Below are 16,121 nucleotides of genomic sequence, written 5' to 3'. Positions count from 1 at the left end.
AATTTTTTGAATGATTTATTACATAATTGCTTATACCAATAATTTGGTCAATTCTCTCTCATTAGCATATCTTATTGATTCTTAGATATACACAGTTACAAATACTGAATATCATCAACCGGACAAGCCACCCGGATCTCCACTTCAACTGGTTAACTCTTTTCATTAATTGCTTTGAATTTTTGTTTACAATCAAATGGTATATACATTTTAGGAAATCAATAAGTAGTAAACGTATGTGTGTGTTTACCTCCATCCTTTGCTCTTCAAGATATTCCCCAATGTTTTTTCTGCTCTGAATAAGAAAAAGAGACAGAATTTTATGTGTATATATGTATATATGTGTATATACAGTATACACACACACACAAATATCTGGTTGATTCCTCAGAAATTCCTCAAATAAATTACTTTTAATATCTACTTCCAATCATCTGGTGGGACTTAGAACAAGAAACCCTTCCCCTCCCCCCCAAAAAAACAGTCAAAAGGCTGAAAGGAGCAACTGACAAAATGGCCTTCAGCATGGACACAAGGTCAGCAGATGGTTTCTGCCTTGCAGGGTGAATTTATTTTGTTTTTTTCCGCCTTCCAGCAATAAGGATCACAAGCAAACTGCAAAGGAACAGCTTCAGATGCAATCAGTGTCAAGCACAGGGGGGTGGGGTTTTTTTTTTTTTTTTTGGCTTAGTGCTCTGTACTCATGGGCCTTGAAGTTGTTTACTCTCACTGCCATATTTTATTGGGAAAATATTTCAGTTCCTCAAGGGCAACTTTGCCTGCTGAGCTGAAAGTCGGCTTCCCATCAAAACTGGCACTGTTATCGGTTAACACAGGGGCACTGTTACCCCTTCCACATTTATAAGAAACCAATCTTTTAGGATGGCAGCACCTACCTCTGTAACTCCCTGCCTATTGACATCGGGCAGGTGCCTTCACTGTACTTTTTTCAACACCTGCTAAAAGTATTTTTTGTTTAGACAAGCCTACCCAGACATGTGGAATGCTGGTGTACGTTTTAATTTGTTTTTAGTTTATTGCTGATTATATTATTCAAATGCTTTAAATGGTTGTTTTGACTGATAATTTTATTGTTTTATACTATTTGTAAAGCACTTTGAGGGTTTTTTTAAACAACAACAATCAACTGGTGTATAGATTTTATTTAAAAAGCTTTCAAGGGAAATGTCAGTGCGGGATTCATGAACCAGATGGTATATCTACAAATTTGATTTTATTTGTTTGGGGCTCAACTGAGACTATAGTCCTCTTTCTCTTTCCCAGGTATCAAACCAGCACAGCAAAGTTAGAGAGGCGAGACATTTTCCATGCTGGGCTTTGTACACAGCTGAGCCAATCCTACTTGGCCCCCACTGCTAGCATCCCATCCACTGTATAAATGTGGCAGATGAATTTAACACGCCATGCTTGCTGCGTCTGACAATGTGCCCTGCTAGATCACGAAAGCTAATGCTGCAATAAATCTGTTCATCTTTAAGGTAGCCACAATACTTTTTGTCGTCGTAACTGCAGCCAACTAAGATAGTGACAGCTGCTGAACTGTGATATGGAATATACTACATTTCAAAATTTGATGAAATGGCATAGATTTCTCTCTCCGCCCCTCCGCTCCCCAATATTTTGCATTGTTTGCTCTGGCCATCTCTGGGGATTGCTCTTGTTGAATTGTCTACATTCCTGATCTATGGAAGCCCCTGCTATTGCTGGCGCAAAGAGACGCTACCTGGGCCCTCCGTTCAAATTATTTCACCACCCAATCACTTTACGTCACCCTGTGGCAGGTTGCATCCCCGTCCCCACTTGCCTTCCTTCAGAGCCAGCTAGCCCCCAAATTCAGCCTGACAGAATCATGTCACGGGGCTTTAATTACCGCAGCCTGAAAAGCCTTGAGACAGCTCTTTGCTTTGGACATGTCTGGCGGGCAGAAGTCTCACAGGACAGCAAGGGCTGAGTTTACTGTAATCCGTAGGGAAGGGGAAGATTTCACACTCAGGGTATTTCCTTATCCCCAGCCATCAAGCCAGGTCTCAAACTTAGAACAGGCCACACAGAGAAGAGTAAAGGTGAGAGGGCTTCTGAGCATGGGAAGAGTACCACTCTTCTACCGCTGCCTAGGAAGGCTGGGCCGATAAATCAGATGGGTTGGCACCCAGATTTGGGGTTTCAGGGCTGCCTTCTAGCGAAATTACCGTATTTTTCGCTCTATAGGACAGACTCGACCATAGGACGCACCTTGTTTTAGAGGGGGAGAACAATAAAAGAAAAATTCTCTCCCTCTCTGCTCAGCGCCCCTTCAACAAAGCGGCAGGAGAAACGGAGCCCCTTCCATTTCTCCTCCCGCTTGGCTGAAGGGGCGCTGCACAGCTCTCCCTCTCTGCTGAAACTGGGAGAGTCTTGCTCTCCCGGCTTCAGCAAAAGGAACCCAAAGCCTCTGGAGCGCATTGGGACCTCCAGCTGCGCTCCGGAGGCCTCAGGCGGCTATCCCTGATGCCTTCAGAGCGTAGCGCAAGTTCCCACTGCGCTCCGCAGGCTTCAGGTTCCTTTTGCTGAAGCCGGGAGAGCAAGACTCTTCTGGCTTCAGCAAAAGAAAGCTGAAGCCTGCAGAGCGCAGCGGGAACTCGTGCTGCACTCCGAAGGCTTCACGTTGCTTTCTCTGAAGCCTGGAGAGCGAGAGGGGTTGGTGCGCACTGACCCCTCTCGCTCTCCAGGCTTCAACGAAAGCAACGCGAAGCCTCTGGAGCAGCTCGCGGGGGCAGCTCTCCCTCTGCGCTTCGGAGGCTTCGCGTTGCTATCGCTGAAGCCAAGGAGCCTGCATTCGCTCCATAGGATGCACACACATTTCCCCTTTTTTGGAGGGGGAAAAGTGCGCCCTATAGAGCGAAAAATATGGTAGTTACTGAGAGTGACTTGGCAGGGGGAATGCAAGTGCCAAGACCCCTATGATTCCCCTTCCAACCCCAGAGAGACTTGTTCATGTCATGCAGCTCAGAATAAAGATGGCCACAGCCTAGGGTTGCCAGCTGCGGGGCAGGCAGAAATTCAGAAGGCGTAGCTTCCTCCGGTGTGGGAATGCAGCTTCCCCTGTTGAATTTCTCCCTGTCACACAGGGCTATTTGAGGCGCAGGCAGAAAGGTGGCAGCAATCCTGCAAAGAGCCGAGGGCGGAACAGCCAGACATACTTGCCAGAAGCATAGACCTCGGCCGTGTCAAAGAGGTTGACCCCGTTCTCGTAAGCGATGGTGAGCACATTTTCCGCCATCTCAAAAAAAAAAACGAGAGAGGGAGATAAGCGTCAAATAATGCCTGGCAGGAAAATCTCCAGAAGGGAGGAGGGTAGATGGGGCATGGGGCTCGGACTTACCTCATCTGAGATCTGCGACCCAAACGTTACCCAAGTACCTGAAAGGGGAGAAATCAAGATCTTGAGACAGCTATGAGCAGCCAGGCCACACTCCTAGCTCTACCCAAGAGCCATCCCAGCAAATGAACTCACTGGACACAGTATAATCTGAAAGGGGGCTTGCTGATGTCAAGGAAGGCTCTGGCAGATTATGGCCTTGGGGCTTGTGAAGAGTGCCTCTGAGCACGTACAAACTGCCCTCCCCGCATTACTGCCCCAAAGCAGTCATATTGCAACTCCCGGCCATTCTTAGTGTCCCCCTTCTCCCATGAACTCACCCAGGCCGAGACAGGAAACGCGAAGCCCCGATTTGCCAAGGTTCCTGCAAAAAAGGAAAAAGGAAGAACTTCAATCCAGGAGAAACCAAAATTAAGATAAATGTTTTGCTGTGTGGGAGCCTCTTGGAATCCTACAAGTGACGTGCTCAACATTGCGTTACCACTGGAGATTCATATAACTGTATGCTGGGTCCTGTAAAGGTATATCCATCTCCCTATACAAACCTGCCCAGGTGACAAAATCCTTGAGTGAGCACCTTCTCTCAGTCCCATCAACATCAGAGGCATGGCTGGCTGTGACACAAGAGAGAGCCTTTTCGGTGGTGGCTCCCATATTGTGAAATCCCCTCCCAAGAGAGGTTAGACTGCTTCCTCCTTGCTTTCCTTCTGCCAGCAAGCTAAGGCCTCCCCGTTCAGAAAACCAAGCTGCAGACGATGCTGCCAGGGCAAACTATATTTTAATTGCTGGTTTTACATGAGTTCCGACGTATTTTAACTGTTGCTTTTATGCCTTCACGTTGTTACGCACCGCCGCAATCTCCCAGCAGCGTGAGATTCCAGGAATTCCAGCACCTGCCCAGAGTTCAGTTTTCTTGGAACGAAGGTCAGCAGAGCCTTGGGATATATGGTTTTGTTCACACCTGTTTACAATCTGAGCACAAGGTGAATGACTCGCAGCATTAATGCGCCCAAAGATATTCCTTCTTTTTAAGTCTGGAGAAGAGGAGGTTAAGGGGTGATATGATAGCCATGTTCAAATATATAAAAGGATGTCACATAGAGGAGGGAGAAAGGTTGTTTTCTGCTGCTCCAGAGAAGCGGACACGGAGCAATGGATCCAAACTACAAGAAAGAAGATTCCACCTAAACATGAGGAAGAACTTCCTGACAGTAAGAGCTGTTTGACAGTGGAATTTGCTGCCAAGGAGTGTGGTGGAGTCTCCTTCTTTGGAGGTCTTTAAGCAGAGGCTTGACAACCATATGTCAGGAGTGCTCTGATGGTGTTTCCTGCTTGGCAGGGGGTTGGACTCGAAGGCCCTTGTGGTCTCTTCCAACTCTAGGATTCTATGATTCTAAGTCGCAGCTTTGCATCCAGCACAAAGCTAGCAGGTCTCTGTGCCTCCAGCTCCCAGTCTTTATCCTGCTCACTCATACACAGCTCTGGCTAATAACCGCTAGGGGAGGCAAGTGGAGGAAAAGCCCACCCAAATTCCTGGAGGGGGGCCATCACTTGATTGGGGCTCTTGCAACCGATTTCATTCTTTTGGGATGTTGATGAGGACAAGTGGCCAGTTAAGGTCACTGCCTTACAAACTTGTCTGACCAGTTCAGCAACCTCATCTGTCTTCTTCTTCTTCTTCTTCTTCTTCTTCTTCTTCTTCTTCTTCTTCTTCTTCTTTCCCTCATAGCTGAGTAAGATTGTCTTCCATGAACGCGGTCTTAACAGTGAGTCCGTAAGTGACTGTGGAGGCCAATTCTGGATCCACACGTCCTTCCACAATGGGGACATTGGTTTCCGGATGGGAGTTGATCACGGTGTGGATTTGCCAAGTGTGCCTTCCTCTTAGCACGTTTCTCCCTTGCGTCCTGAGTTCGAGCGTCTTCAAAGCCCAGGACACCTTTGGTCAAGGCTGTTCTCCAACTGGAGCACTCGCAGGCCAGTGTTTCCCAATTGTCGGTGTTTATACTACAGTTTTTTTAGATTTGCCTTGAGACAGTCTTTAAACCTCTTTTGTTGACCACCAGCATTACGCTTTTCATTTTAAAGTTTGGAGTAGAGAAGTTGCTCTGTGGTGTAGTGGTTAAGAGCGGTAGACTCGTAACCTGGTGAACCGGGTTCGCGTCTCCGCTCCTCCACCTGCAGCTGCTGGGTGACCTTGGGCCAGTCACACTTCTCTGAAGTCTCTCAGCCCCACTCACCACACAGAGTGTTTGTTGTGGGGGAGGAAGGGAAAGGAGAATGTGAGCCACTTTGAGACTCCTTCGGGTAGTGATAAAGCGGGATATCAAATCCAAACTCTTCCTCCTCCTCCTCTGATAGAGTCTAACCCTCACAGAGTACATAACCCTCAGAATTGGAAGGGACTCAGGCCAAAATCTAAACTTTCCCTCCCAAATCCACAACAGTATTTTATAAATTATATATATATATATATATATATATATGCTTTCGTAGATTTTCACGGGTACAGGAATGCAGGTTTTGGTGTCCTCGGGTGTCTTCCCGTGTAAAAGTTGGGGTGTCTAGGCGACGTTTCGACGAGGTCTCACTCGTCATCTTCAGGCTGGTGCTTTTTGTTACTGGAACAAGAAGTTCCAGTAACAAGAAGCCGAAAGCACCAGCCTGAAGATGACGAGTGAGACCTCGTCGAAACGTCGCCTAGACACCCCAACTTTTACACGGGAAGACACCCGAGGACACCAAAACCTGCATATATATATATATATATATATATATATAAATAAATATAAATATGTCGCAAGCCATCTTGATTCCCAACTTGGGAGAAAGGTGAGATAAACATGCATTAAGTAATAATAATAACTATTATTATTATTATTATTATTATTATTATTATCCTTCCCACATGAGCCCACTAGACTGCTTGGAACTCCCTGCTGGAAAAAAATATTGTTTAGACAAGCCTACCCAGGTGCTTAGAAAGCTGAGGGGAGTTTTAACTTGTTCAACTTTCTGAAAGTTACAACTTTCTAGTGTTGTAAATAATTCTTAGTGGTCATTTTATTCCATTCCATTTTATCTCCCCCCCCCAACTGCTTTGAGGTTCTTCCTGCAATCAAGGAGTGTAGAATGTTTATGAAATACTAAAACTGATAGCAGCCCGGAGCGACCCAGTCTCTCCCCCAAGGACATTTCCGTCAAATCCAACAGACAACACAGCAAGGGGGGGGGGGCTTCCAAGAGAAGGCCTGCCAATGAGGAGGAAACTGGGTTCACTTTATTTTACGTTAAGTGTAAAGCTAAGCAAACTGGGACAAGGGAGAGATTCCTTGAGGTCTAGGCCAGGTGGTTCCCAGTTAGCTAATTACTGAGGACTCCCGATTTTTCAAAAGCCAAACCACGGGCTCCCTACTTTTGAAAATTTGGATAACTCTATATGGTCTGAGTGGACGCGGGTGGCGCTGTGGGTTAAAGCCTCAGTGCCTAGGGCTTGCCGATCAAAAGGTTGGCGGTTCGAATCCCTGCAGCGGGGTGCGCTCCCGTCGTTCGGTCCCAGCGCCTGCCAACCTAGCAGTTCGAAAGCACCCCTGGGTGCAAGTAGATAAATAGGGACCGCTTACTAGCGGGAAGGTAAACGGCGTTTCCGTGTGCGGCTCTGGCTCGCCAGAGCAGCGATGTCACGCTGGCCACGTGACCCGGAAGTGTCTTCGGACAGCGCTGGCCCCCGGCCTCTTGAGTGAGATGGGCGCACAACCCTAGAGTCTGTCAAGACTGGCCCGTATGGGCAGGGGTACCTTTACCTTTACCTATATGGTCTGTGGAAAGCAATTTTTTGAAGAAAATGTGGGGTGGCCCCTAATAAGCAAAGGATCTTAGGTATAGTAACCCCCCCCCCAACAGACCATAAAATTTGCAATATTTCCACAAATTATCTGCCCCCAGACAGTAGGAAAAACTTGTCTCCAGTGCTCCACTACAACTGACTAAAAAAGGCAATTGTGTCCCTTACTTGCAAGGGTTCTACAGTGAAACCTTGGGTTGCGAACAGGATCCGTGCGGGAGGCACGTTCGCAACCTGCAGCATTTGCAACCAGCAGTCCAACCCTTAAATTTTTTAAAAAAACTGGTAAGCATGTGAACACATCCCATGGAGCGCTCTCTCTCTCTCTCTGTCTCTCTGCAAGAGCCCAAAGAAACTGTATCAGATGTTTGTACCCAATCCCAGCTCACTTGCCACTCAGAAACTCACAGGTTTTCCCCCTGCCAGCAAGCAGACCCTGGTCACGAGCAGAGGCTTAGTGATCCTTGGATTATTATGGTGGCTTTCACTGTGCAATTAACAAGATAAGTGAGTCCCTGGCAGGGGATGGTGCCGCGGACCTCCTGCCTGTGTTCTGTAGACCCCCAGTTGGGAACCACTGGTCTAGCCTGTAGCGGCATGCCTTGCTAGAGCACATCTGAAAGTCTGCTTCCTCAAACATATCATTTTCCTTCCACTATACAGAGCAACATATCGATCCAAGCCTGCTCGTGCCACCTCTTAGCTTGCGCCAAGCAGAGTGCGTGCACCGGGATGCTCATGAACACTCCAACTTCTGCTGCGTCCGAAAAGGCATATGCAGAAGACTATTTATATGAGAGACCATTCCAACATGCTATTCCTCACTTCTAATGTGAAATGGTAAAAAGGTAAAGGTAAAGGGACCCCTGACCATTAGGTCTCCAGTCGTGACCGACTCTGCGGTTGCAGCGCTCATCTCGCTTTACTGGCCGAGGGAGCCGGCGTACAGCTTCTGGGTCATGTGGCTAGCATGACTAAGCCGCTTCTGGCAAACCAGAGCAGCGCACGGAAACGCCATTTGCCTTCCCGCTTGAGCGGTACCTATTGATCTACTTGCACTTTGACGTGCTTTCGAACTGCTAGGTTGGCAGGAGCAGGGACCGAGCAACGGGAGCTCACCCTGACGCAGGGATTCGAACCACCGACCTTCTGATCAGCAAGTCCTAGGCTCTCTGGTTTAACCCACAGCGCCACCCACATCCCAATGTGAGATGGTACATCTTAGCAAAACTTTGCAGCATATGGTTCTGCTAACTGGGGGAACTTGCACCTTCCAAGACATAGGTGAAGGCTTGGTCAGGGCTTGATAAAGTATTAGTGAAGACTGAGTAGAAAACAGCTGGAATTTTGTAATGCTGGTATGATGATGTCCTCCTGTGCCCAAGTCTCATGTCCTGAATTACATTTTGGCATTAGTTGCCTGCATCACAAAAATGCAATCCCACGGTGGACTTAATCTCTCTTAACTGGTTCATTGTGCAAATCGGCTGAGTGACGGATCTGGAAGCGAGCACAGCCAGGACTCCTGGGTTCCTCTCGCGGGCACTTTCCCCCGAGTGACTGCACCAAGCGCCCTGCGAGGTGTCCGGCTCCCTCTCGGAGCCTCACTTTCCCCCTCCGCTTCGTGTTCATTAGCGCTGCCGTCTGCCCAGCGCGCCTCTCGCAGCTTCGTTAACCAGCGGAGCCACCGCTGTGAGCGGTTAACGGAGGATAAAAATAGATGGGAGCCTGAGCTCGGGGCTTGGAAATGGGGTCACTGCAGCCGATGGCTGGGAGCTTCTGCTATTGAGATAATGGGGTGGGGGTGGGGATGGGGCAGAGCAGGACTTTAGAGGAAATGGCAGTGGGGCGAAGGGCAGGGGAGGGTTCAGCTGCTGCCACTGCCGCTACTTCTGGGGTGGAGCAGAGATAAGAACACAAGAAGATTCCTGCATTGCAGGGGGCTGGACTGGATAACCCGTGGAGGTCCCTTCCAATTCTATGATTCAGGCCAGTGGCCCATCTAGTCCAGAATTCTGTTCTCACAGTGGTCAGCCAGAGGCCCTCTCCCTTCCTGTGGTTTCCAGCGCCTGGAATTCAAAAGCATTGCCATTCAAGAGCCCTGTCCTCCACGATTTTGTCTCATCCTCTTTTAAAGCTATTTAAGTTTGCCAGCAAAGGTCCGTATAGTTCAAGCTATGGTTTTCCCAGTAGTGATGTATGGAAGTGAGAGCTGGACCATCAAGAAGGCTGATCGCCAAAGAATGGATGCTTTTGAATACTGGTGCTGGAGGAGACTCTTGAGAGTCCCATGGACTGCAAGAAGATCCAACCTCTCCATTCTGAAGGAAATCAGCCCTGAGTGCTCACTGGAAGGACAGATCCTGAAGCTGAGGCTCCAGGACTTTGGCCACCTCATGAGAAGAGAAGACTCCCTGGAAAAGACCCTGATGTTGGGAAAGATGGAGGGCACAAGGAGAAGGGGACGACGGAGGATGAGATGGTGGGACAGTGTTCTCAAAGCTACCAGCATGAGTTTGACCAAAATGCAGGAGGCAGTGGAAGACAGGAGGGCCTGGCGTGCTCTGGTCCATGGGGTCACGAAGAGTCGGACACGACGAAACGACTCAACAACAACAACAACAGTTGCCAACTTCTTTCAGTGCTCTTGCTCCTGAGCTGGAACAGGACACACAGACATTAAGCAGGCGGAGATTTGCTCATCACCCCTCTTCAAATCCCAAACTCTGTATCACCGCCACTGCCGCTGACCAATTGAAAATTGCTGAGGGTCTTAGAATTGTAGATATGTATGTAGAGTTGGAAGGAGCCCAGAGGGTCATTTAGTCTAACCCCTTGCAATGCAGGAATCTCAACATGCGGTTCCCCATCCATCAGACCCTGCTTAGCTTTGCAAAAGTACTAGCATTTTTCTTGCTCCACGGAAGACCACTTATTACTTTTCCTGCCTTCCGTGGCGGTTGCAATGCACCGTAGCAGGTGCTGCACAATTCTTGATTGCATTTTTACAGACATACCACCAAAGACCACCTGAAGACCACAGCTGCCCCACGGACCACAGACAGGAAACCCCTGCTCAGCTTCATAGAAAAAAATCTGTCTGTCGCATTGAAGATGGAGGAAGTTTGTTTTTCTGCTGCCCCAGAGGGTAAGAGCCGAAGCAAACGTTATTCAATATTTATTTCATTTTACGCCCCCCTTCATCCATAGATCTCAGGGTAGTTGACAGCATAAAAAATACAATGTGAAAGCACGAAATATATAATAAAGTCAGGGGTGGGGGGGAAAGGAAACAGACCAATAACCCCACTCACAGCCATCCAAATGACAATAATGGAGATACTGACTACCGTATTTTTCGCTCTATAAGACGCACCAGACCATAAGACACACCTGGTTTTTGAAAAAGGAAAACAAGAAAAAAAATATTCTGAATCTCAGACGCCAGAACAGCAAGAGGGATTGCTGTGCAGCGAAAGCAGCGATCCCTCTTCCTGTTCTGGCTTCGGGGATAGCTGTGCAGCCTGCATTCGCTCCATAAGACGCGCACACATTTCCCCTTACTTTTTAGGAGGGAAAAAGTGAGTCTTATACAGCAAAAAATACGGTAAATGTCAGGAAGAACTTGCTTTTAAATAATTTTTATTAAAGATTTTCTTAAGTTTTCAAAAGTAAGAGCATTGTCTCTTTTTCAGGTTGTGTTTTCTGCAGATCAGTCACATTTGCTGTGAGACGTTAGTGTTATATGCAGTATGGGGGTCCCTCTTCCAACTCTACAATACTATGATTCTACAAAAACCTGCACAGACTGGCAGCAACCTTCTGGGATTTCACATGGCAGTGTGTGTGTGTGGGAGTTTCTCCCAGCCTGGAATTGAACCCGTCACCCGATGCTCTGCTACTGAGTCAGAGGTCTCCCTTGGAGGGGCAGGGGGAGGTGAGAGAGAGAGAGGTGGTTATGGCAACCCCATTCCCACATCGGGGGCAGGTATCAAAGTCCCCTACCCACCAGCTGCCGCACGGATACGGATCGCGACTTGGCCTCATAATTAAACCATAAGGGAGCTGTGGAAAACAGATGGTGGAGGGGAGACAGGCCAGAAACTCAATCGCGGGGGGCCCCACAACTCTCCAGTGGACCAGAACAACCTCAATCGCTCAGAAGGAACCATAGAATTTTAAAGTGGGGAGGAGGGACCAAAGGGTTCTCTAGCTCAACCTCCTAAAGGTGGGTTTTATGGAACAATATACCCAGCCCTAAAGCAATGACAAACCTAGACAGCATCTAAAAAGGCAGAGACATCACTTTGCCGACAAAGGTCCGTATAGTTAAAGCTATGGTTTTCCCAGTAGTGATGTATGGAAGAAGTGAGAGCGGGACCATAAAGAAGGCTCATCGTCGAAGAATTGATGCCTTTGAATTATGGTGCTGGAGGTGACTCTTGAGAGTCCCATGGACTGCAAGAAGATCCAACCTCTCCATTCTGAAGGAAATCAGCCCTGAGTGCTCACTGGAAGGACAGATCCTGAATCTGAGGCTCCAAGACTTTGGCCACCTCATGAGAAGAGAAGACTCCCTGGAAAAGACCCTGATGTTGGGAAAGATGGAGGGCACAAGGAGAAGGGGACGACGGAGGACGAGATGGTGGGACAGTGTTCTCGAAGCGACCAGCATGAGTTTGACCAAACTACGGGAAGCAGTGGAAGACAGGAGGGCCTGGCGTGCTCTGGTCCATGGGGTCACGAAGAGGCGGACACGACTAGACGACTAAACAACAACAACATACCCAGCCCTGAGCCCGTGCCGGATCATAAGGCCATATTAAAGGACAGGGGAGCCCCCGCCCACTTCCTAAATTCTTTAAGACAAGGCGCTTAAAGACCACACACCCCATGCTGACTGGGACTGCTGGGAGTTGTAGCTCAAAGCAGCTAGCTGGGGGGGGGGGGCGGCATCAGGTTGGCAAAGGGTGAGCTACTTGGTCCAAGTAGAGAACAGGGTGCAGATGGTAGGAGGGGTAGGTTACTGGGTTCCTATAGATCTGTCTAACCCCAGGGCACAATCCTACAGGGAATATCTCCTGTGCAAGCCATATTGAGCATCTCTAAAGGCTTGTGTGCCAAGGGGAAGACTGGGTTTTCTGCCACAGGTATCCAGAGCGCTTGGCCCTTTGGAAGCGATAGCCCCAGGTGACTCAAGCCAGCTGCTCAACCTGCAGGAAAACCCTCAGTCACCTGGCCAGGGGGGACATTACTCCACACACACACCCCAAATCCTGGAGGCCCAATAAAGTGACTCATAATCCATCAATCTCCCTGAGTGTAATCAAAACCTATTCCAGGGGGCGACACTCCAAGTCCAGATACTGTTGGTGGTTATTGGGTGCCGAAAAGGGCATGTGCGATGGCTGCTTGTGCCGGTTCAGTGGTATGCAAAAAAGCACTCTCTACATGCTCAGGGGTCACTAGCTGAAAAAGACTTTCACTCAGCCTCCAGCACAAATTTTGCTCTCTTCTGATTGTAGTGATCGCCCCTCCCCATGCACTTAAACCTCAGTTTGGGGTTTCTTATCCTCCCTCCCCCCAAAAAAGTTAATATGCCATAAACTTCCTTAGGCGCCTTCTGTACACAGCAATGGTTGGATATAAACACTGAACATAAATAATAAATATTCAGCAATGTTTTCATCTACATCTTCAAGAGGAATGAGATCAGAAGCGGGAATACAATTTGCGGCCCAAAATAGAACACTATACCTGTATTTTTACATAAATACATCAACCTCCTCTGCGCGAACGCATACACACACAAACACATATACACATTAATTTCTTTCTTTCTTGCAGAACCGAGGTCCTTGACCTTCACCTCTAGCTAGGACCACCCCCACCTGCCATGCAAGCCCCCTCCCCAGCTCCTCACCCCTGCTGCTCCCTTGCCCCCTCCCCACTTTCCCACAGCCCCCAAGGAACAAACATGACTCTGCTCCTCCTGTTGAAAGTTCAGCATCTCCTGCTTTTAATCTGGCTTTCTAACCTCGGAACTGGGCTGGCTCCGGCCCAGGGCAACCTGAGCAGAGGCGCAGAGCGGCAATTATGGGCTTTGCGAGGCGGTTTGGAAGCCGGCCAGCCCCAGCAACAACCCTACTCTGTGGTGCACCAGGGGAATTGGACCCAGGAGTCCTGGCCGCCTGCCAGGCCCATCCCAACCTTGCTCGAAAACCCACTCCACTCGGCTCCACGCCTGTGCCAGAAAACTCAGGAGACCTGGCTCCCTTGCCCTCTTCCCCCACAACCTATTTCTAGGCAGGCAAAACACACACAAAACACATAAAAGGAAACCCCAGAGTCCTCCTGCCTTCATGTTTTCATATATCTCTCCCCCCCCCTCCTCAAAACACTCAGCAGAAATAACAGCCTCTTCATGAAACACCACCACTAGGCCTCACTGCCCTTCCTGGGTCTGAGGACTTGTGCCAGAGGGGTAGCACAGGCCTAAATTGGGCTGGGATAAGAATGAGGGAAGATTCGAGGAGTGCTTGGGGGGGCGGCGGGTTCCAGTTTCTCTTCCACGGCCCACCCCTGCATTACTGCAACATTCAGACATTACGCCAAAACAAATGCAGAGAGATTTTGGGTGGCCTTTAATTTTTTTTTTTTTAGCATCCAAACCTGACCTTCTTCCCTCGCCACAATCCCACACCTGCAGATTGTGTGTTTCTCCAGATTGTGTTAAGATACCACTACCCCCCCACGCCCCTCCCTGACCTCCCAGAGGTGATGGGCTCCAATGATTCCACCCCACACGCCCAATTTTCCTTTTTTTTAAAACCCTCCATTCAGAGTTTTTTCACAAGTTCATGGGGGGGGGGGTGTTCCTCCCCCCCCCGCCTTTATGCACCCCTCCTTGCTCCAACCCGCTAGATCCTATGTTCCTCCCCCTGTTTCAGAGAACCCAGGCGTCCTGGCTCACAGGCACAGCACACCCCCCCCCACAAGGCTCTCTCCTCCCCACCCACCCTTTCTTGTGAGCAAATGGATTAACCTTGGGGTTAGCAGAGATCTGACCCAACTTTGATTAAAATGCCAAATATGAAGCGAGAGATTGGAAGTGTGGCGTCTGTGCAGTTCTGAGTCTGTGCTTTGGGGCGGGCGGGGCGAAAGCAGCAACTACTGGGGGGGGGGCTGTTTTGGCCTCTTTGTGCCTCCCCACCCCCCCCATTCCAAAACAGCTCCTCTAAGAGGAACCGAACTCGCTGCGTAATCCAGAGTTAGATGAACCCCTCCCTTCCCCTTCAGCCTTTTGAGGGTCAGGGAGAGCTTTTCTACCCAGGACCCCCCAATCTTTCCTCCTTCACCCCACTAGTTCTCTTACCTCCCCCCCCCCAACATTTAGGGTAGGATCCTGGCCTGACACAACCTCTGTAGGTCAGAATTTCTTCTCAAAGAACCCAAGAGTCCTGGGACCCGTTATCTCGAAGTATCCACAAGGGACAAGTTCACACTCCCCCCCCATTTCCCCACCCCCCCAATAGCTGCCCCTGGGATTTTGCTCCCCCCCCCAACGTGCCTTTCCTGCTTCTCCTTGCCCTCTGGACCACATCCTCCGCAAGCTGCACCCCAACAAAGCCCCCCCCCCCCGCCGTCGCAGAGGATGAGCTGCCAGCCTCAGAAAAAGCCAAAATCCCACCTCTTCATCCCCCTCCCCGACTCAAGAAGCAAAGAAGCATCTCAAAAAATATTGCTTCCACATGTGGTGTGAGACTCTCCCCCCCCCCCCATCGCGTCTTCCCTGCAAGGTCCTTCTTCATCTGCAGAATCCGCCTTCTCCCTTTCCAAGGGACTGAACCCCCCCCCCCAAAAAAAATCCTCTATCCTCTCTCTCCACCCCCATTGGCAGCAGACACCACAGACGCCTCCCGTGGGGTGTCCTGCAAACGATTGGGACTCTGCCCCCCTCCTCATAATCTCGGGCAGAGAGTTCTCCTTGGTAACCCCCCCCCCAGCAGTTTAAACTCCTTTAACCTTCCTCTGGGACAGGGGTGAGGTCCCGTGCCAGAGCACCAGCTCCCTTCATCCTGCCCCCCCAAGCCCTCTCCATGGATCCCCCCAGCCTAAAACCCCCTCCCCCCGCTCCAGCCCCCCCCTCTCGATATCCCATCCCCCATCAGAAAAAAAAAGCCCCTACCTGTAGTTCATGCCCGTGGCCCGGCCGGTGGACTCCCTCAACAGGAAGGCGATGTGGGGCAGGTTCTGCCCGGGCGCCCGCGGCCCCATGGCTAGCCGGGGTCCCTTGCCGGGGGGTTGGTACCCCCCATTGCCTTGCCCCCCGCTGCCCTGGCCCCGCGTCCCACCGCCGCACAGCCGGTCATCGCTGCTCCGGCTCCGCAGGTTCTGCTCCGTGCAGGCGATGGAAACTTGCATGGCTCAGCCGGGGACCCCCCAACACCCAAAGGTGTGTGTCCCACCCCCCCACAACGCACCCAGGGGCTTATGGGCTGTGGGCGCCTGGCAGCCTCCTTCCCTGTGGGGGGAGCTGCATGCAAAAAGCGGGAGGCAGGGACGTCTTTGACGGGAGGGGGGGGCCTGGCCAGGCTGCAGTGGGGGGGCGAGGAAGAGGAGAGGGAGGGCACCCTCTGTACAGCTGCTGTCCGGGATGCCGCTCCTCGCCCCGGTTTAGCTGGGCCTCATTTGCATGCCAGGCTCCTCCCCCGCCGGCCTTTTTTGTGGGTAGGGGGGGGGGGAGGCGAGGGGACCCGCTGCGTTGGAGGAGGAAGGATGCTCGGGGATGCAGGCGAAGATGCAGGCAGAGGCGGAGATGGGGAAAGCATCCTCTGGACCGCCGCCTCCACTTCCTCCTCCTAAAGCTCTTAGGGAGAGGGAGGGGGGGCAGCAGGA

At 50.3% G+C, this 16,121-nt stretch overlaps 1 protein-coding gene across 2 annotated transcripts in view; it reads right to left on the bottom strand.

Annotated features, from left to right (window-relative positions):
• Positions 1-15,800, bottom strand: part of KCNAB3 (potassium voltage-gated channel subfamily A regulatory beta subunit 3) — a 34,734-nt gene extending 18,934 nt beyond the window's left edge. For both annotated transcript variants that reach the window (XM_083410539.1, XM_083410540.1), the window contains exons 1-5: positions 15,412-15,800; positions 3,700-3,743; positions 3,383-3,420; positions 3,201-3,280; positions 251-295 (exon numbers count right to left, since the gene is read on the bottom strand). In XM_083410539.1, coding sequence (XP_083266665.1) covers positions 251-295; positions 3,201-3,280; positions 3,383-3,420; positions 3,700-3,743; positions 15,412-15,647 — 443 coding nt within the window. In that variant the 5' untranslated portion in view covers positions 15,648-15,800. The remainder of the gene's footprint in view (positions 1-250; positions 296-3,200; positions 3,281-3,382; positions 3,421-3,699; positions 3,744-15,411) is intronic.
• Between the last annotated feature and the right edge of the window lie 321 nt (positions 15,801-16,121).

The sequence above is a fragment of the Podarcis tiliguerta genome (genome assembly GCF_965153285.1).
Source record: "Podarcis tiliguerta genome assembly, chromosome: 13".
NCBI lineage: Eukaryota > Metazoa > Chordata > Lepidosauria > Squamata > Lacertidae > Podarcis > Podarcis tiliguerta.
Note: the sequence above shows the minus strand (reverse complement) of the source record. Positions and strands in the feature narration are given on the sequence as shown.